This window comes from Oryzias melastigma, linkage group LG21 (assembly GCF_002922805.2).
Source record: "Oryzias melastigma strain HK-1 linkage group LG21, ASM292280v2, whole genome shotgun sequence".
NCBI classification, from domain to species: Eukaryota; Metazoa; Chordata; class Actinopteri; order Beloniformes; family Adrianichthyidae; genus Oryzias; species Oryzias melastigma.
Genome location: NC_050532.1, coordinates 18,976,979 through 18,998,424, shown reverse-complemented (window position 1 = coordinate 18,998,424; position 21,446 = coordinate 18,976,979). Strand labels below are relative to the sequence as shown.

General features: G+C 36.6%; 1 protein-coding gene across 3 annotated transcripts in view; it reads right to left on the bottom strand.

Moving 5' to 3' along the window:
- Positions 1-1,086: 1,086 nt before the first annotated feature.
- Positions 1,087-21,446, bottom strand: part of rapgef4a (Rap guanine nucleotide exchange factor 4a) — a 31,363-nt gene continuing 11,003 nt past the window's right edge. For 2 of the 3 annotated variants that reach the window (XM_024287194.2, XM_024287196.2), the window contains 27 exons: positions 14,118-14,190; positions 12,769-12,833; positions 11,810-11,860; positions 11,634-11,740; positions 10,787-10,908; positions 10,532-10,715; positions 10,374-10,458; positions 10,208-10,268; positions 10,058-10,134; positions 9,845-9,991; positions 8,107-8,222; positions 7,204-7,289; positions 6,856-6,934; positions 6,617-6,761; positions 5,931-6,019; positions 5,282-5,312; positions 5,110-5,188; positions 4,883-5,029; positions 4,157-4,254; positions 3,818-3,943; positions 3,540-3,718; positions 3,375-3,465; positions 3,247-3,297; positions 3,036-3,123; positions 1,750-1,814; positions 1,605-1,659; positions 1,087-1,474 (listed from right to left, as the gene is read on the bottom strand). In XM_024287194.2, coding sequence (XP_024142962.1) covers positions 1,347-1,474; positions 1,605-1,659; positions 1,750-1,814; positions 3,036-3,123; positions 3,247-3,297; positions 3,375-3,465; positions 3,540-3,718; positions 3,818-3,943; positions 4,157-4,254; positions 4,883-5,029; positions 5,110-5,188; positions 5,282-5,312; positions 5,931-6,019; positions 6,617-6,761; positions 6,856-6,934; positions 7,204-7,289; positions 8,107-8,222; positions 9,845-9,991; positions 10,058-10,134; positions 10,208-10,268; positions 10,374-10,458; positions 10,532-10,715; positions 10,787-10,908; positions 11,634-11,740; positions 11,810-11,860; positions 12,769-12,833; positions 14,118-14,190 — 2,625 coding nt within the window. In that variant the 3' untranslated portion in view covers positions 1,087-1,346. Of the gene's footprint in view, positions 1,475-1,604; positions 1,660-1,749; positions 1,815-3,035; positions 3,124-3,246; positions 3,298-3,374; positions 3,466-3,539; positions 3,719-3,817; positions 3,944-4,156; positions 4,255-4,882; positions 5,030-5,109; positions 5,189-5,281; positions 5,313-5,930; positions 6,020-6,616; positions 6,762-6,855; positions 6,935-7,203; positions 7,290-8,106; positions 8,223-9,844; positions 9,992-10,057; positions 10,135-10,207; positions 10,269-10,373; positions 10,459-10,531; positions 10,716-10,786; positions 10,909-11,633; positions 11,741-11,809; positions 11,861-12,768; positions 12,834-14,117; positions 14,191-20,602; positions 20,861-21,446 lie in introns of those variants that run through there. The other variant, XM_024287195.2, reaches the window with a different exon arrangement.

The following is a 21,446-nucleotide window of genomic DNA, read 5'->3' as shown; positions in this document are numbered from 1 at the left end:
TTTATTTTGAAAGCCATTCATTTTCATTAATTAAAATATAATTTAATTTATTTTATACATTAATTAAATGTAGCCTGTGAAAAGAAGAGAAAAAAAAGAGAATTAGGTTATGAGTCTGGAAAGCGGAACCTTCGACACTCTAGCAGCGCCTCCAGGTGGCTGAAGACGGGACAACTTCCTGTTTCCGTCAGAAGTGCTTCGGAGAATGAAGAGAGTGCTCGTGTCGTTCCTGCTCTGAGACTCCTTTTCTTTTTTCCAGGTTAGTATCCGGTTTAAAACGGCAACAGGTGAAAGCCATAAGCTTTGGCTTGATTTCTAGTCAATTACCGGTATTATTTGTTTTATATTTTTAATTTAAATCGAGAATCTTAAACTCTTTTTGGCGAGAACTGGCGGGAAAAGACGAACGGGAAGTGGCTGTTGATCTCGCGAGATTTCGTGTCTGGATGACGAGATTTGGGTTATGAGCCAGTGTTTTCATGGTGGCCATGTAGAATGGTTACATCGATGGCTTTGTATGTATTTTAATTATTTTTGTAGAACTCCTGACCTGACTTAAACATGTTTAAAAGTATAATTAAGATAAATAGTTCTTGTAGCAGTTTTAAGAAATATTGAATTATAATGTAAATGTTATTTTGTTTAATTAGAAAGTTGATTCCTAAATGTGCAATGTCCAGCATTTATAAGCTAGAGTAGCTAAATATTAGTGGAAAGCATTATTTATTTTGTTTGTATTACAATTATTAAAGCCAAGATGGATTAAACACGTGTAAATATTGAATGTTTCTTTTGAAATTAAAATGTCATGTATTAGAAAGGGAAATAGAACAGAGTATTTGAATAATTATTTATTTGGCACATTATCAGATATTTTGGTTAGACTTTTATGGTCAAATTGTATAATGGACAAGTGGATGCACTGAATGGAAATTTTGATTTTGTTTAAATGATTAAACAGAAGTGCTTCGGAGAATGAAGAGAGTGCTCGTGTCGTTCCTGCTCTGAGACTCCTTTTGTTTTTTTCCAGACACATCATTCTTTTTGTTATTGTGGTCGCCGTACTCGGGACCCGTAACACTCGCTTGAGTTTGAGATGATATCTGTGTTGCCCCAATATGAGAGGTACTTCATCCTGCAACAATTACTGTTGTTGAAAAATTCCAAATTACAGTAATAAAAGACTTAAATAGTCAGCCAACAGCTTTTGAAACAATATGTCATTATCTGGTGCCTCATTAGGTCCTCCATGTGATTGCCTGCATTGGAGTAAATTCATAATAATCTGAGCACACGTCATGTTGTGAAGCAGCATTAGAGGGTAATATTTCTGTCCCTGAGTGGTTTCAAGACCTGCGGGGCTCAAGTCCATGAGACAGCTGAGTTAATATCCTTTGGTTGTCAATCACATTGAACTGGCGAACGTAGGTCCAAACGTCTGGGTGGTGCTTGCTGGGCAGTGGTGCATCTTCACCTGATTTTACGATAGGAGGTGTTACAAAAATAAATAAAACATAAAAAAACTATGATTTATTTTACATGCAATCACATTTTCTTCTGAACACATCATTGTAGGTTCTATCAACCATTATCATGGAACTCACTGAATGTTTGACTCCTGCAGTATCTCACAATCTTCACCGTCTTGGCTATCATCCGCTGTGAAACAGAAAGCAACAATCAACATCAAATTCCAAAGACAAATCGCACCAACTGGAAGACAACGATCTTGACCTGAAAAAAACTTACCATTTTCTCAAAATTGACCAAATTGTCAATAAATGTTTTATTGCCCTCGTGGGTGAATGTCATGTCTGTAAGAAACAAGAAAAAGAGAACACCAATTTTGGAAAAGATGTTGTAACTTCAAACTGTTTTTGGAAAAAACAGCCAACAAAAACATGTCAAAGTTATTAGCTTTCATAACATACTTAATGTCTTTGGAGCAAAGGCCACAATGTACAGATTTATTTGGATTGTTTAAATACTTATTGTGTCTCACATATTCTTACAGTAAAAAACTAACTATTTTCTTATATAAACATATTGGGAAAATAAGGAAGTTAGTTATAACCAGAAGTTTTCAGGTTTGGGGGCAGAAAAAGATCTTGACATTTTTTATGCTTGTTACTAAACAGTTACAGCAATTAGATATTTCTTCTATTTTATAAAGGAATTGAGAACCAAAGAAAAGCTTTAGTACATAAAAAATGCAGAATAGATTAGTACTGTGGGCCTGCTTTTGCATTTTAACCATTAACTCTCATCTCTGAACTCACCCATGAGTTTAACAATCACAACAAATGTACGAAGAAATGACACTATTAGTATAGTTTTATTTAAAATTGAACGTGAATGATTCAAAAAGTTTTTAAATTTGTGGTTTAAAAATACCATTAAAAAGAGATGTCTATAGTTTAGTAGAGGTCCACCTCTTTTTTAAAGCCATTTTACACATTGTTTTGACATTACCTTTGCTTTGTTTTTTATTAATACATTTTATTATAGTCTGTACACATTTGATATTCATTATGAGACATATAAAAACAGCCTGATCTCAATTTTTGTCCTATTGCAGGAAAAAAAGACCAAATTTACCACTCAGAATTTAGTGTTTTGGACAATTTCAGGTTCATTGTGGAGTTATTGTGTAATATAATCAAAAAATTATATTTAAAATGAAAAAAAGAACCTGAGATTATTCTAAAAAGAAGGATTGGCACAAACAATGGTTTTAAGCAGCAAATTGTGAAGTAGAAAAAACACTAAAAGACCCCCAAATCAAAGCCTGATTTGGATCATTGAATTATAAAAACCTTTTAGCTTTTAATTATGATCCAAAATAATCACATCCTGGTTCATACCACTAATGAAATACTATACTTAGCAGTTGTCTGTTGTTAATTTAAGTAACTTTAAATAATTGTCACCATGTTAATTTATAAGGACCAATTTACAAACTGACTACTGTCTCACTTTTTTCCAAATTCTGTTTTTTCTAATTCTAAAGGGTCATAACACATAATCTTTGTCACCTTTGATGAGCAGAGGCATGAAGGGAATGACGGGAGGCTCCAGCTTTGAGAAAATCAGGCGATATGAGCGGTGGTTCCTCGAAGGATCCTGCAAAAACAGTCACTTTGCTAAACACATCAAAGCACCAAAGCAACTCTCATCCTGCTGTTCCTCCTCAAAGACACAGATTCCCTGAAAATAAAAGCTTTCAGACCAAGTTTCTTCACCTACCATCAAGTTTTCAAATTCTCCATAACACTTTTTGAATTTACTGGGAAGTTTCTGTAGAACCAAAGAACAAAAAGTTGTCAGCTCTGACGGTGAAAGAGGAAGCAGAAAATCTACAGGCAGGTACCCACCTCCCAGGTCTGACTCAGTCTGCTCACTGCTGGGTTACTCAGTCCCATGATGATGGCAAAGAAGGCATTTAAATTCTTGTAATCTTTACAGCTAAAACAGAAATGGTTCATATTAATGACGGAAAAAACAAAGCAGAGCTGCAGGAAAAAAAAAAAAAAACTTACTGAGCAGCAGTCTTGATGAACTTTTTCAGGAGCTGCACTCTCTTGCTGATTTGAGAACACAGACAGATCTCCGTTATCACCCAGAACTGGATTTCATTAAACCTCCTCAGGAATAAGTCCAGATTCACGCTGGTCTTATTGATGTGTTGCCTTCCAAACGTGTGGTAGATGAGCTCAAGCTGTCAAACATCATCAATGTAAAAGGATGAATCATTTTGTCCACATAAAAACATAATCTGGCGGTTTTTACAGAAGACTGTAATCCCCACGGGTGTTACCTCATGTACACAGTGGAAAAGCTCCCAATCGTATGAGGTCAAGTGGTAAGCCACATCCTTGGAGCTCATCAGCTCAAAGCTGGCCAGTGACCCGGAGGAAGGGCCCTCCTGCTCAGATAAAGGAGTCTAAAAAAAGGAAAAAAATTGTGTTAAATCTTCCAAAATACAAAAAATGAGGCTAAAATGTACAAATAAAAAGACAAAGTACGTCCACTTTTAATATGCTGCATATGTTTAATATGTGGAGAGTGAAACACTATACATGAAAATTGGGGTTGTTTGAAATTCTAAGTAATAAGACTTTTTAATTTTTCCTTTTCTGTGGTGATTTTAACATACCAGTGAATCGAGCTGGTCCCTCCGACAGGCAAAGAGACGTCCGTTTATACTGAGCGTGGAGAAGACCGACACGTCGTTTGGCTTGAAGATGGTTTTCTCTGTAGAAAAGAAAAATACACATCAAAGAAAACTTATGGAAAAATGTTGTTTATGAAATAATTGTGTTCATATCTGGATAAACAAGGTTTTACTTATATTAGATTAAGATTTTTGTGTAAAATTTCAACAATAATGAGAAAAAGAAGGTAAAATATTGTTAAAATATCAGGTTTAGAATAAACCCAATAAACCCAAACCTATTAAAAATAATGAATATTAATATAAAAATACTACAAATTATAAAAATACATATAAAAGTATTATAAATTGATATAAAAATACTTGTAAAAAACAATATTCCAAGCATATTTACATAAATTCTCAGAGAATAGAATATTTGATCAGTCGAAAGGATTAATGATGATTCTGCAAGCTTAGGACTTTATATTCTGATTTTCTACAACAGGTTTGGATTTGAAAGTTAGGATTTTAACCATTTTTTCTTGAGGATTAAGATCTCACTTGTGCTTAAAATTATAAAGCTAATATTTCTTTTAGAAACAAAACTAAAACGTTTCATAAGAAGGATGGAAACTACATAAGTCAGACAATTTGAAGCCACAACACAAGACTGAATGTAGTCTACAGTTTACAGTTCGGCCACCTAAAATCTGGAGGTACTCTCACCTCCGGCTGAGCTCAGGTGGACGAGGTTCAGTTCCTCCGCTGACCCCAGCTTGTCAGCAACAGCACTGATCACCTCTTGGACCGAAGCGGCCACAGGGACTCGGATGGTAGTGTACGTGTGGTCACAGCAGTAGACTTTGAACAGAACTGATGGTTTGAACAGCATTAAATTATGATCACAGTGAAAAATCTCAATCCTGTCAGTGATCCGAACATGTATGACCTACTCTCATCAGTGGCTCTTATAGGTTGGCGTTTTTGAGGCTTCTCTTCCCCCAAACTGAACTGCCGCAGGAAGACTTTGTGCTGTGGGAGAACTCAGCTCGGTCAGGCTCTCACATGGGTGCAAAAAAATCCAATAGATGTTGACAAATCAGAAAAGGATAATTTTTGACCTACCTTTTTCTGGGAAGTCATGGCAGCTTCAGCACTTTGGAGAAAAATCATGCATCAAATTTCAGATATTTATAAAACTAACTTAGCCATGATTCTAAATGTAAACAACACACTTTTTCCTTGATAATAAACAGAAGACCTCCAACCAAAACTGTAAAAAAAAACTGTGTAGTCTGTATTAATGATGTTCAGTCATTACGATCAGTGTCTTTAATAGAAATCAAACAAACTAAAAGAAAAAACATTTATACTCCTAACTACTCAGTGTGAAACCTGGTTCTGTTTGGATGACTGTATATAGAGAACTGGACAGAGCAAATGAGACTTCACCTAAAGAAAATGGTTTGATTCCAGTTCCAAACATGTTAAGTAAAATCCGTCCCCAAGTTGGAAGCAGATGTCTTTAGTAAGCTGTGATTGGTCCGTGTCGGTCTTAGTCTACATTTCTATGGCAACCACTCTCTCCAATCAGTAGTGAGCATGTTAGAAAGCCACACCCCTTCCACTGAAAGCGAGCTCAGGAGGATCTGCCAATCAAATGCTTTGAACGTTCAAGATGAAGCCATCTGTTTTACTTTTATTGAGGCATCTAATATTCAGCATGTAAAGCTGGTTGAAAAACACTGATCTAGAGAACCAAATGCTTGCATACCAGCGCTTTACAACTCCTTCCAGCTCTGTCAGCTGATCCCCAAGGGCTGGAAGCCACGTAGCATCATTAGACACAGAGATGAGAAATTCCTAAAAGACACGATGAACTATAAGAACAAGGAAATGTTTGCACAAGAAAGAATCAACAAGTATAGAAGTATAGAGTATAGAACAGGGATTTGGAATGTGAAGCTCTGTAACTCCTTAGCTTTGAAAAATATGCAAACAATCTGAAAAAAATTATAAATTCGGTTAATTTGTTTTACCATTCATGTTAGATTACTGACATGAGTAGTTTATTATTTTTTTAATTAACACAATTTTTGTTTTGATATTTAAAAATGTGATTCTATACAAATATTATGATATCATAATTGATAGTAAAAGGAGAAAAACAATGAAGGTGCATCAGTAATATTCATAGAAAATGCCATTTTTGACTTTCTTGCATTTTTAATTTGAGTAAATCTGCTCCAACAGGAGGATCTCATTTTATTTTGAAAGGGAATTGTGTGTGCTGCCATCAAAAGTAAAAGAAGCAGCATTTCTATTACAGAAAAATATACACCATAAATATTTTTTACAAAAGCATCAGTAAAGTGTATTTTCTAAATGGCAAAGCAGTGCCTTTTTTGGGTTTTGGTACAATCAAATGGGCCTAATTTTTGCATTAAAGGCTGCACTGACCTGAAGGAAGGCCACGTCCTCTTGTTGCAACTGATCATCATGAACAGCAGCCCACTTCATGATCATGCAGATGACTCTGCGTTTGTTGTTCAGCGCGTAGTCCAGCTTCTCCTGCTCCGAGCCCTGGGAGGCCTGGGCATGGTAGCTGCAAATCAATTTAAGGACCAAAACAAATAAAGTCTCTTGATTTCAGACAGATTTCATTAAAGGGGGAGAAGGCCGGCGCCGTTAAAGGATACTGGGCTCTCAACAATGAACACAACTGGCTGTTCGGTATGAAGACACAGTGCATTAGCACAAAGTCATCTAAAGCTGAGTCTGTGACAAGAAACAGAAGCTCACATTAAAGACTCATGTTCCAAGAATACATCAAAGAGACGTTTGAACACATGGCCCCGTCTCTGTCACCTCTGCAGGTGAGCTAAAGCCATATGCACCCACATAGATGGAGTAATTAGATCAGCTCTGTGATGTGTGGCTAATTATAGATAAGAGCAAATGGGTCAGAGCAGACTGCAGAGGACAGAGGAGGAAGAGCCTTCACCGGCTGATGTTAAATATGAACACATTCTGGTGTTCGACGGTACCTGACTCGGTGAACTGCGAATCCAAGCGCATCATTTTGAGAAGATGCTCCAAAATCTTCTCGGGCGTCCCGGACATCACCCTGTATCTGAGGAGCCGAGGAGCAGAACACACCCTTGACTAATCAAGCAAAACTGGCTCATGATGCTTAATGGCACGGCTATGGCCCTTGACTGATTTATTTTACTCCAGCTCGTCTGTGATTGCCTCATTTTTTAACAATCATATTTACAATCAGTGCTCTCGGGCAGCTGAAGATGAAGGCTGAAGATGGAGGGACAAGTGCCAGAAGAGAAGCCAATAAAACAGAGAACTGAATGCTTGTGGGTGGGGGGGATCTTGTATTTGAAGGTGAATGAACAGTATTGGTTGTTTTCATTACTTGATAATAGCATGACAAGAGGGAGGCCCTGTCTTTTTGTCTCGTGGGGCAGAATCCAGTTTTGACACTCTCCTGGGTGAAGAGTGGAGTTGATTAGAGGGCAACCCTGAACAAGTAATTGTGACTTGCCAGGCCTCCTCTCCCCCCCAGGAGCCAGGCCATCATTACCATTAATAGGTCTGTGTGTCTTACAGCCGCTGCGGTACAGTGACAGACGCCTCTATTAGGAGAACGCTCGTCTGCTGCAGAGCGCAGGGCTGCTCTGGCTGCGAGACTGGCAGCACGTTTTCTTTCTGCTCATCCCATTGATGAAAATAGATAAATAAAGAAGGGGGTTTCTTAATTTACTGAAAGAAAAAACGATTAAAGAGGTTGTCACTCAAGTGGTTTTAAAGTAAATTGTCTGTTTTGATCATTTTTTAAGAAAATAAAAAGTGGTTTTAACCTTATAATTTTCCTGTTTAAAATATCTCTTAAAATAGATTCATCTGATTGGATACTTTTAGCATATTTGCTAATTTACTTGTAATGTACTGCAGATGATCCGTCGGCGGAGTTTCGAGCGCTGCCCAGAGTCTTTTCCAGAACCAGAACATCCTGACCGTGCTCCTCCAGACGCACAGTGTTGGCCTCCACGTCCTTCACACAAACACATAAAAATAAGCTTTCACAATTAAGTAAACAAAAAAAAAACAAAAAAATTTTAAATGAGAAGCTGGAATTTTGGCAAAAGCAAGACAACGAGAGGGTGTTGATAGCACAATAAAATGTCTTCAAAGTGATGTCAAACTTTTCTGATAATAGATTAAAAAATGTTTTTTTTTCAAATTCATATTGCAAAGTAGTTTTAGCACTTCCTTTTATTTAAGTAGCTCTTAAAATCATCCCACAAAAATAGTTTTTAACCTTCCCACCAATATAGATTGCCGAAAACCATTCATCTGTTTCAAATCATTAGCCTACCACCAACGTGCTTCACAAATTATGGTATTTGTATTTGATTTTTATCGCATATTGTTCAGTTTTACGGCAAAAATCTGCAATTGGTTTTGTTTTTAAAGCTTGGTGGTTTGCTGAGATGCAGTTTCATAATTTAAACATAGTGATATGAATGTAACATCAGTAACATGTACTGTGGTCTGTGGTCTTACTGAATTTTCCCTTTAAGGAAAAATGGGTCGAGGTTACAGGTAGGGAAAACTACACCCCACTAAACTAATAAATCTATCCTGCCAAGATGTAATAAATCAAATTAATAATCTTAACAGTTTTTTTTCCTTGTAGTTTTGGTGTCTGCTGTCTACAAATGGACTTGTTTAGGTGCAGAAAGTTATTATGCGCTGTTGGAAGATTTTTTTTCTGATATTTTTGTGCCTTTCTCAGCCAAACAGTCATTTTTCCGATCTTTCCGAGTTTGTGTTTTTCCCTTCAGGGCAATTAGCACTCAAATGAGAACAAAAGTCACAGTTATGAAATAAAAATCCCAAAACATTTTGTTTTAAGTCAATTTTCAACCATGTTCAAATCATGTTTTCATCCTGACTCCATATTATTTATTTCTCTTATGAGGTGGTTCAGGCCTTCATGTGAAATTTTAGAACTCCTTTTGGCTCACGAGTCAAAAGGTTTTCCCATCCGTGGTCTAAGTTCTTATGAGTTAAGGTGAGTTAACACTTTCCTCTGTTCTTTTTTTAAATTAACTTCTATTGCCTTAAATATAAAAACACAACATGCTGATTGAAACTTTCAAAGTCTTAGATAAAAGTCCACCTTTTCTGTAGCCATACCTTTGTAAAACTACTTTGCTAAATTATAGTTTTTCAAAATGTTCTCCACAAGTAAAATAATCTTTTACTGATAAAAAAGAAAATATTCAATTGTAAGGAAATTATCTTCACAGACATTTGGTAGTAGTGCCTACCATCCTTATTCTTCTTAATTTAATTTGTGTGTAAATACTAATTGTTAGCTATGATTTCACAGTTACATTTTTAAATATTTTAAAATATTTTTTCTGAAACTAGTCACCAGATAATCCACGTTATACAAACTTCTGCTGTAAAATCCTATTTGTAGATTAGCATCTATGATGCTCATCAAAAGATGTATTTAAAGCCAGAAAATTTGTGAACAATTATCATCACATTCCATATATAAAAGAATGATAGATAGATCCATTATTCTTTTCTAGCATTTCTGTGTGTTCACCAGCAGGGGGCGATGGTGCTTCGCAGATTCAAATGCATTAACCTGAAACTCACCCTTAAAATCCTGTTAAAGTCCTCCTTGTCCACTCTCAGGAAATGACAGTTGTCCTCTCGCAGGACAATGGAGGCGGCGCGGGGGGCATCATTCACGAGGGCCAGCTTCCCAAAGTCATCTCCTTCATGCAGCGTGCAGACAACACCCTGTGTGTAAAGTAATCGGTCAGTGACTACACAGTTATAGCTTTTCAAAGGAGGAGAAAAACTCACTTTCCCATAGATGACAACGTTGACGGAACCCTTTAAGATAATGTACCATGATGTACCCTCATCTCCTTGGTTGAACACTAAAAAAATATATAAATTACATATTTGATTTGAATGAAATAAATGTGTCTGCCACTCACTCCTACTACTTACACACAGTTCCTGCCTTTGCGTGGGACTCGAAGATAAGAACTCCAGCCAGCTCCCTCTTTACCTGCACAAGCCACATGGACAGATTGTGAAAGATGAGTTTTATCAAATTGCACAACCAGAGGAACATACAAAGTGTGTCACACTCTTCTGGATATGCAGGACTCACAGTGGTAGACAGATGAGTTAAGGCCTTGATGTTGAGCAGCTCCTCATAAATGATCTCCATGTCATCTGCTGCTCTTTCAGGTGGTCTGAAGGAAACACGAAAAAGAGTCACCACGGTGCTTTTGTTTTGCTTTTGTGAGAGCTGCTGTGGAGCCATACGGTTTCCTCAGAATCATCCGGAGGTGAGCGTCAGGTCCGATCTGAGACAGGAAGAGCAGAGTCTCCTGCAGCTCCTCCTGGCTCTCCCTCTTCTCCTCTTCGCTGGGTACAGGAGCATCTTCCCTCTCATCGTCAAGGAAACGGTAGAAAAGATACTTGTCCTGGAAGCTCATCTCCTGCTCCACTGCAGTGATCACAGACCCTACATTTAGACAGCTGTTTGCAGTTCCAAGCAGACATCACGCAGACTCTCACCATGGTTGAGGACACCTTCCTCCAGCAACACCTGCCACATGCCCACAGCCTGAAGACGCGAGTGGACGCATGAGCTTTGCTGCATCTGCCAGTCCACCAACTCAGTCCCCACACAGCACTGCCTGCAAACACAGTTTATGCGTGTTTTGGTTTATTTGGCTGCTATAAGAAAGTTTCTGGAGCTGTTTTTTTAAATAACATACTGACTTCTTAAATACCATTATTGCCTCACGTAAAACAAATATAAATTCTGCCACATAAGTCGGATATAGTCATTTAAGTTGCAGCAATCTGTTAATAGATGAAAGTTCTTTTCATCTTCTATGTGGAAACATCCACTTTTATTGCAGAAATTGTTGATTTGTCATGAGATTATCATGATTTATTCATAGGTAAACATGAGTGATAAGTAAGGAGACATTGTCGTGATAATAATGTGCTTATTATTGCTTGAAGGAGCCTCAATCTTTCATATAAAAGAACATTGTTTTTGTTTTATCAATGTACTTATATAAAACTTATATGTTTTATATGTTTTATTTGTTTTTATATAAAAATGATTTTTTTCCTGAGATTTAAAAAAAATTTGACAAATTTATAAGCATAAATGATTTTGATAAAAGCTTTGTTTATATCAAAAATTGTTCTTTTATGTTGAGTTTTGAAGAAAAAAATATTAAAACATGTATAAAAATTTTTTTTTGAAAATTCAAAATAGGATACTTTGCATTCTCTAGAATGTCACAGTAAATAACTTGCTTACTGTGACATTATATTTATGTGAACACACTTACATCGTAGTTCTGTTAATGTTAAAAGTCACTTTCTGTCTCCTGTTGCAGCTCACCTGTATGTCTTCAGGTGGAACTTCCTGTCTCGGATCATGTGAGGCGCCTTGGAGAGAATGGCGTTCCGAAGAACCTTCCCAGCGTGTAGGATCTTCTCGGAGGGCGTCTGAGCACAGCAGAGGCTGAATCACATCTCATTTGGAAAAGTATTCTCTAAAAGTGAGCTGTTTCCTACCTGAGACGTGCATTTAGGGTGAGGTTTGGCTGGACTCTCGATGAGAGACTTCTGCAATGAAACAAAAAGAGCTAACTCTGTCTCTGGACAATGGTCTCCTGAGTCCAGTTTAATTACAGGTTGGAGAAATGATGGCAACATAATTTAAATACATTTTTTGAGGCTCGTATTGTTGTACACTGCTGGACAGCTGAATTTCCCTAAAGTCTTTATTCCATTCTATTCAAATGCCTAATTTAAACAGCTGACTTTGAATCACCAGCTCAGAGCGTTCTGGAATTATTCCTTTTCCCATTTCTTCCGAGTCACTTCCTTCTGTGCCTCAGTTGAAGCATCAATTTGCTCCAAAGGCACACAGATCGTATTTTTTTTCTTTTTTTAACGTTCATATTTGAGGTGGTAAATCGCCATATTTGTGATTTAAAGTGCATTCCGCCTGTCTCAGAAAGCAGAGCGGCTTGTGCAGAATTTAAAGCCTCATGTTTTAGTCAGGAGAAATGAGTCCAGCAAGAAAGAAAAAAAGGGACTTTTATTTTTCGGCTTGTCTGCTAAATTTGATTACAGCTGCGTTTGTTTGTTATGTAACAGGAAAACAGCTAAAAGATTTCTTATTTTGACATGGCAAATGTGCTGTGAATGAAACCACAACGCTAAGAGGCCATAAATCTGCTTCAGTGCCTCGTTATCAAGCAGGAAATCACAGCAGAGAAAATATGGAAAGGAAATGGGATGGAGACAAAAAGTCCTGTCACTTTGTTTAAACTTAGATTCTATTTCAATCAACTTTTTGGTGAAAGGTTTTCTACAGTAATGACAAATCTGATCTTATTTTTATTGTTGCATTTTGTGCTGTAGAAGCCAGAAAAATGAAAAAAAAAATGCAGAAAAAGGATTTTAACATCTTTGTCTTATGTTTGTATGTATTTGTGTGTGATATTGTGTATTTTTGGTAGACTTACTTTGTTTGGGTGTTTGGAAAGCGGAACAAAGGCATTGTTGCTAATGTTTTCCTTATCAGGCAATCCTAGTAAAATAAAAAGGAATTTAAAAAAATGGAAGCACAAAAATCACTTACAATTAGTCAAACAATTACTGAGAATCAAAACCAGATTAGTTATTAAAAACAAAATACAAATACACCAAATGCAACAACGAGTCATACCCATCGTTTTACAAACACATCATTTGAGCCACCAAACCCAGTAAAGACACCCATTAAACAAGAAAAAAAAAAAAAAAAACCTTGATAAACAAAAATGATTAGCATCAGCCATCTTGATAAGTATTTTTAAAATAAAGTTGTGGTCATGCATTGTCTGTAATGTTATCTTAGTCACGCATATAGAGTTAAAACTGTCTTAAATGTTATTATACTTCTTATTTACTTTCCTTTGTAAATGCTGCTGGTGACGCTTGAAATAGTCAATCTAATCTAATCAGCTCAGTTACATTCAAGTTCACACTTTAGACCAAAACTTTAAAACCCAAACTTTTTTTTAAATTTTCTTTATTGAGTTTTTTTCTCAGCTAAACTGTTTGACATTGCACAGTTTGAACTGTGTCAAATGCAGCTTGTTGATAGCAAAATGTTATACAGGGAAAATTCTGTGCTGCAGCAAAGAAAAGTGTTGAAGACATTTTTAATTTATAGAAACCCCGCGGTTACAAGCCCACTGATCTGCTGGGGATTTTCTGCACATCAGGAGGAATTGGCTCTTTTCATGTCTTTCTCTTGTATCCCAGCATAATTTATAAACTGTGAATCGCAGACACAGTGTAGAGTTCACTGAAGAGATAAAGAAACATGACAGAATTCCTGTCACTCAGAGGCAAAAAGCAGATGTGAATTAAAGGTTTTTGAATTTTTAAAAAGCAAAATTTGTACAAAAAAGGGAAAACTTTTATTTAAAGTGAATCAATTGTTTCCGAACAACCATTAAATTTGTATGACCGTACACAGCTGTGAAGTCGGCGGATTTAATGCTCTCTCTGCACGCTGCCGTTCATGTTTTTATGGTACATGACTTTAAAGCAAGTTTAAAAGATTTTAACTGAATAAAACAAAATGTATATTGAGTTAAGTTACAGCGGAGAAGCATAAATATTAAATGTAAAGGGTTAGTGGAAGGTCACAACACAGGAAGTTTGCTTCAAAGAACTAGAATACATGTAGATGTGTTAAGGCTCTTAAGATATGCTAATCATGAAGAATCTTTTAAAACTTTATTTTTTTTAATTGTAAAAGATATCAGAAAAAAAATGAAAAATTGCAGCTTCCCTTGCAAACTAAAACACAAGAGGAACTTACTGTCTGAGCCGCAGGTGCTTTCCATCACACCGTAAGGTGGGACGAGTAACCCGGCCATGCAAAAGTAGAATTTCTACAAAAAAAAAACATAAAATTTTAGTTTCACAGATAATTATTTGATAAAAATACATTCCTGCTTAAATTATGTAAAATATCAAAGGTTGTGTATTCTGTTTTTGATTTGACAGAAGTAGATAAAGTTATGAGCAAATGTTCTCTCAGGACCATAATTCCAAATTTGTTCTGACATTTTACAACTCAAAAAGCACAGAATCAAATGACACAAAAAGTAAAGTTTTGAGTCTTCAGGTGACATGTTCTTTCTTTCACCATTAAAACCAACAAAGAGAAAAGAAATAACAATTGAGAAACAATTATCTAAAGTGTTCATTTATGCTTTTTTTGTTGTTGTTATTTTTTCAAATGCATTGCAATCTTAAACTATGCAGGAAAAAAGTCATATAATCAGTCAAGTCCATCATTTTTTCATTTTTTTTTTACTATGGTATTTTTGGTTATGATTATGTCAAAACATCACAATCCTCATTTATTCCAAATAATAATGAAGCTGTATTGAATAGTAAGTTGATTATTCATTGACACTGGGGTTCTGTCCTCTATTCTCAGTTTAGTCCTCTGTGCTTCTGTTTGGTGCAGTGGAATTCATGTGTTGTTCTTCTTTCCCCAGAGGGGGAAAAGATTTCAGATTCCAGGTGGATCGTCCGTGCTCCTGCTATTGGCTGTGGACCACGCCTCTGGCTCGTCTTGGCAGCGGACCTCGCCCCCACCTGTCCCCTAGTTCTATCTGGATGAACACTCTTCAAATATGTCGTTGTAGAGTATAAACTAATTCTTTTTTCACAGTCTTGATACATCGCCTGAAAGAAAAAAAGCCTGCAGGTTCTGACTCCAACACAAAAAAGCCTCATTACCTAATGCTGAAATTTAAAAAGAAAACCACTTTCCTAACATAAATACGGGACAGCAGTTCATATACATAAAAAACACAGGATGCCATTAAGGAATAAGTATTTATTAGTTGCATCTTTTTTTCTGTGTGTCCCTGCAAAAGCCCCCTAGCTCTCATTAGCTCTCTGTTTGTTGCAGCAGCCTTGTCGAGACATAAATTCAGTCACATCCTTGTCTTCTAGCCATATGAGCACAAATCAGCAGGAGTTTGGGGTGTTTGTTGCCATTTCATCCGCATTAGTCATAACAAGCAAACGTTAGCAGGGGTCAGTGACTGATGATCAGTAAGAGGGGACAGCACAAAAACTATTTCTTTAAATGAAAATCCTTCATGTGTACAAGTTAAATTAGATTTAATTGATTTTTGTGGATTTGTTATGTTTTCATGTCAGGGTCAGATTGAGCGCCATTGTTCTGACATTGTGCAAAATGTAGAAATCCACGGGGCAAATGAAGCGAGACAATGTTGCCGTGCCTGCAGTTTACTGCTGCTGTGACATGCAGACAGATGTTACATAACACGGAGTACTGCACTCCCACATTCATGCAAATGCAATGCTTTTGATGCAACAGAGATGTGGCTAGTTGTTAAAAATATTTGTGTCTTGACTTTGTGTGGGGCTGCCGACAGGCTTGTTCAAACTCTGTAAGAGGACATTTGTCCTGCATGCATGGCTGCAAAGGCAAACCGCTGTTCATTCTACTGAGAATGTTAGATTTCATCTCATGTGTGCGAAATACTCCAACAGTAACCGCAAGACAAGCAGCAGTGACTTCTTTAAAGACCCACTCCAATGAAAAATGTGTTTTTGATGTTTTTTAAAAGTTCTTTTCTAATGATGGGGACACATTTTAAGAAAATTAAGGGTAAAATTGCACTTTTGAGTTGATGTAGAGGTAGAAAAAACCCAGGGCGGGCCAAAACTTGCAACAAAATTCTCAGAAACAGAGAAAGAGGTGTTGCTCTGCATCAGCATTCCCACCTTCAGCTCAGAGGTGAATTTCTTTCAAGCTACTGCCACTCTGCAGAAACTATGTATTTTGATTTTGGCTAAAACGGCATAACCATCATTATTTAAAAAAATGTTTTAAAATAGATCAATAGATGATCAGAGTGGGACTTTGACTGATTTAAAGGCAGCAAAATCACATGTCAATAGCACAAGAAGAAGATTCCATGTTGAGTAAAGGCAGCAACAAGAGTAACCATCTGCTAGGTGCAGGAAAAATCACACTTTCGCCTTTTTTTTGTGTGTTTAGCATGCGCCCCCACAAAGCTCTCCACTTTCATTTCAAGTGTTTGACAAATCATACAAAAGAAGAGATCCATTTCAGCCGGGGTGTTGTGATGAAAATGAGGGGAAAAAACTCTATGTTTGGAGACAAAATTGACACCACTGTACCTCAGACAAAATGTTCTGCTTTTTGTACAAAACAAACCAGACTTCAGTCTTCAGAGGTTTAAGTCAACATTTTGAAGCTGTTAAACAAATATCTAAACAGGCAGAGGAGGGAGTGACTTCATCTGAACACTCCCTAAAACCCCCTGCCACAAACAGATCTGTAAATCCATCCCTCAAAGAGCTGCCACCGACCTGTCGCCCAATTTCGTCATCCTCAGACTCCCACCACATGACCTCAAGATGTGCCCTGGCAGCTTTTAACCGATGTCAACTATTAGAGAAAAATCCTCCAGTTGCCATAAAATTTTAGCTTTTTCTTTTACCTTGCGTGTAAAAATGACCAGCTGTAGAATTTGCTGAAAACTTGCATTGAGGTCATCGCGCTGCGGCATTTTGGAATATGTGGCGTAGTCAAAGAGAGCCTTTGTATTTCATTTTCAGTGTGATTTTCATTCAGTTTTTGAAAAGTAGGACATCTTTGCGTGAATGTGGGCTTCTATTATGGTGCACAAACGCCTATATAAAGTCATAAATGCTTAAAGTGGTCTTGTTTTTCAGTTACTTTCTGTGTTTGAGGACAAAGTCGTTATTTTACTCTTTTTCTTCATTCCCACCAAAAAAAATATATAAACATCTAAAAAGTTCATAAGAGCATTCCTGTCCCATTTGTGACACATACACAACAAAAACACAAATATTTGTCTTAAATATATTTCTAACTCATTATTTCTTTTTACATTTGTTATAGAATAAAATTCCCTTATTAGTAACTTATCAGTATTATGTAATGACTTCTTTTAAGACAATAAGTCTTGAATTTTTCAGTTAAGTCCCTTGAGCTTTAAAACAGGTCATTTTAAGTCAAATCTCTTGTCGAATTATTTTTTTTTTGACTGATAAATAACATTTAATTTGAACAAATTTGTGGTGAAATATGTAAGTATAGTCTAGTTTTAATTAATTGGTCTGGAAGAAAGAATAGTTGGACTGTTGTAGTACTTAAAATAGGAGACTTTGAGAGGAAAAGTATAAGTAGTTATGAAGTATTTTAATTAAGAATTCCAATTATCAGAGCAAAATACCTAAATATGAGTGTTTATTGCTGATTTCAAGATTAAATTTAGTCTCAAAAGGGGAGATAATCACATTTATTTTAAGAAATCATACCAAGAGAAAATACTAATTCTACTCGGGGGATTTTTTTCACTTTCAAAAAGGAAAAACATCTTATATTCTATATTTTTGGCTTCTTTTGATGAAGACATTGATTTATCGATGTGTACATATAAAAACATGAAAAGGTCTTCTTGCCTTGGATTTATCAAGTAGATTGATGACTTTCAAAAAAAGACACTAAATAATTATTTGCTGCAGCAGATAAACCATAAATCAATAAAAAGTCAATTGTGGGGTAACTTAGCCTCATTCCTGATGATCTCTGCTTTCATATCTGCTGATAAGTGAGGTCAAAGTTAATGCAAGAACTCTGTTTTTTCCTCTGATGGCAATGTACTCAAAGGTCTCATTTAAATTAAATTCTCCCCTCTGAGGTCGGGTAATCGCTTTAGCAGTGCTTTAGAGAACCACTCTCTTAGTCAAAACTCAGTTTCTCCAGTACTTTCCAATGAGCAGCAACTTGAATTTTCTCCAGATTCCATACTAATAAATTTAGTCAGACCTTTAAAAATTAATTTAGAATGATATATTCAGGTAGAATACAAAACTATGCATTTAATCAATGCAAATGTGTTAAAGCAGTCAGATCAGTAATCCTGTCAATCTTTACAGACAATTAAAGGATTTTGGATTAGCGAGATGCACTTAGACAGAGGAGCACATGATCAAATGAACTCAAGCTTCTGAACCAACAGAGCTGAGTTCCCTGAGGGGCTGAGCCCAGCGTGCAGGGTGGAAGTGTTGTTTAAGAGGATTAGCACCACTGTCAGGCGAAGAAAAGGCACTCCGCCCTGTTCTCCAGTCAATGATATTTCTGACATTATGACAAAGAAACCTCCACAAAATGCTGTGAAATGTCCAATATTTATGTTGTAAATAAGGTTGGTTACTTTTCAGTCATATATTTACTTAACTTAATTATTGACAATCAACTAAACTGAAATTAATCTGAATTTTGGTATAGTGTGAGGAAATATTTCTCAAAAATATCTTTTAGTCTAATCAGTTAAAAAAAATTGCTCAGTTGAAAAGCTTTTTAATTAGAGGTTTGTATTGGCAAGAGTCTGACGATATGATACATTTAGTAATAAACAACGACCACAGCAGCCCACGGTTTTATATGATACTGGCAGCGACGTGACACAGAGTTTCGGAACGGTACCCATCCCAAGTAAAAACTAAATAGGTGTCATGATTCTGGCTATCAGCGGGAACTATCTCCAGAGTACTAACACTTCCTGATTCTATACACTTCCCATCAGCCCCTGCTGTCACTCCCAGGAGCCCCGCAGCTGGTTCTCATCAGTAATCACCCCCAGCAGTATTATGTTAGAGCATTGAGCTCTGCTCAGTGCGAAGTCTTGTTTGTGCCACCTTTCTTGCAACACTGAGAAGTCCCAACCTGACCTGACCTGATCTTCTGATTCATCTGACCCTGCTTCGTCTGCTGCCTGCCCTGACCCTCGCCTGTACCTTGACCACTCTGGTTGTTCTCGTATGCCCTCATGCTCATGCTTGACCCCTCCCTACCTGACCCTGATTTAGCTTTGTGTACCTGTTGTTGTGTCTATGCCAAATTAATCTGCTTCACTTGGATCCAGCAGTCTGCCCGTTTGTGACAGTAGTACATGTCTCATAACAACATATACCACAAGGCTGACTGAGCATTTAACACAAGCTGGTTCTCATGAGATCTTGTCGTTGTCTTGGTGTAGAGCTGCTCAAAGAGGCTCAATGTGCTTTGCTGCCAACTAGTGGTCAGGGGTCTAAGTGGAAAATAAAAGTAAGACCCTGAACTACGTTTTGTTTCTAAATATTGTCTTTTCAGCATTTTAAATCTAAACAAGTATCACCAAATGAAATATCACGATATATCCGCTGAATCCATTTTTCCTTATACCCTTGTTTTTAGTTAAAGTACATAAAACATGTTATTTTGATGACCAAATGTCATAGAAGCTGGTATTTTTGGTTCATTGGACAGAACAGATCAGAAACTACTGAAAGTGTGAAGCAGGTTTCTGTATTTTCAAAACAGAACCCGTTGAAACAATTGATTTAAAATGTCAGAGACATTATTGGATCAATTTATTTAATAGATTCACAGTTTTGCTTTTTATTTTACCTTGTGTAACTAAAAACATGCAGTATAAATGCCTTTCTTAGTTTTATAAAACCCAAGAACCACCTGTTTCTGTCATCTGAATTTATGACGAAAATAATCCAGTTTTTCCCATCAATTATTGTTACTCTGACGGAGGATGTAAAGGTTGTATCGTTTTCTGCAAACGTTCACGCTTGTTTTTTCGTCTGTAACTTGCTGCCTTTAAACATATTTGTTTTTCCACAAATTTGTCTGTTAAATAATGGAAAATTGCTCAGTGTGCTGTCTCTATTTATTTGCACATGCAGTTTTTACAAATATGACAGATGAGATTTTGCTGTCATCTCTTCTTGATGCTTGTTGGTCCTGGTTGAGCAACCTATCCTGTCTTTTTTAGAATGTTTAAAAGTAGATTAGATCGGTTTGTAAATTTTAAAAATTATGCAATAGAAGAAAAAAAAACATCTCATCTTGATGCAAAAGCAGATCAATGTCACTGTTTTCCAAGTTCTCCCTCTGATCTCTCAGTTCAAGCTGAGTTTAACAGTTGAGTACATGCATTCTATGCATCACTGTGCCTGAAAGCACGCCTGTACTTTAGACCATTTGCTGCAAAATATTACATAAACAGGATTGTAAAATCTTGATTTTTTTTAGGATAATTTTGAAGATTTACATTTAACTTTGTTCAACGGGATAAAATGAAAACCACAAAATCAGTTCCTGACAATCTAATAACAACTCTGCAAACATAATTATGAGTAAATGACAAATGCAACATTTGCTCCTGACTCTTTAACTTCAAATGCATGCATGAGTTGTGCAGAGATTACCTAAAGATCCAGTTTGTGTCCCATGCAGCCTTGTTTTTTGCAGGAAAATCTGGAAGATCCTCCACACTTCTTAATCCAAGCGTAAACAAACACTCCGAGTGTGCATGTGCATTTAGTTTTTCTACTCCAACAGACTCACGCTGGTCCGCGGGTCCAACATGATGCAGCTGGGCCTCGGAGTCACTCTGGGAGCGGAGTGAGCAGACTGTGCCAGCCCGCCAGCTCAGCAGAGCGCCACTCAGCTGCTGACTTCTTCTGAGCAGCAGTTGCTAGGTGATTTCTCAGAGCATGCTCAGTCCCTGCCCCTCCCTTTGTCTGTCACAAACCCAGGTTAATCTGTGCACACAAGCCAGAAGATCTGCTGCTTTTACAACGTACTGACACGCCAAGGGTCCTGCCTGAGGGATACTGATTACAACTCAAAACCAATAATAAAAAACAGGCTTTTAAAATGCTGCTTCAGGGAAATATTCAACAAGTTCAAAACAAATGTTTATTGCAGACAAACTTAATGTTTGAATGAAGCATTTGGGCGAATTTCATAAATTACAACAAGAATTGAAATTAAAAAAGCAAATTTAATCCAATGTTGTGAACATAAAATAATTTACAGTTTAAAAGGATGTTTCAGCCTTTGCTTTCATAGAGTAAATTATCTCTTTTTTAATTTTAGTCTTTATCATCTATCTACAAAGTTTTCTGTCACTTAAATGCAATTATAGATAACAGAGAAATCCTGATTAACTCTTCTTTTAAGCTCATCCAGGGACATCACCTGAAAGAATATTAGGCAAATAGTGTATATAAAAGTATAATGTTTATATTTAAGGATACTTTATATTCA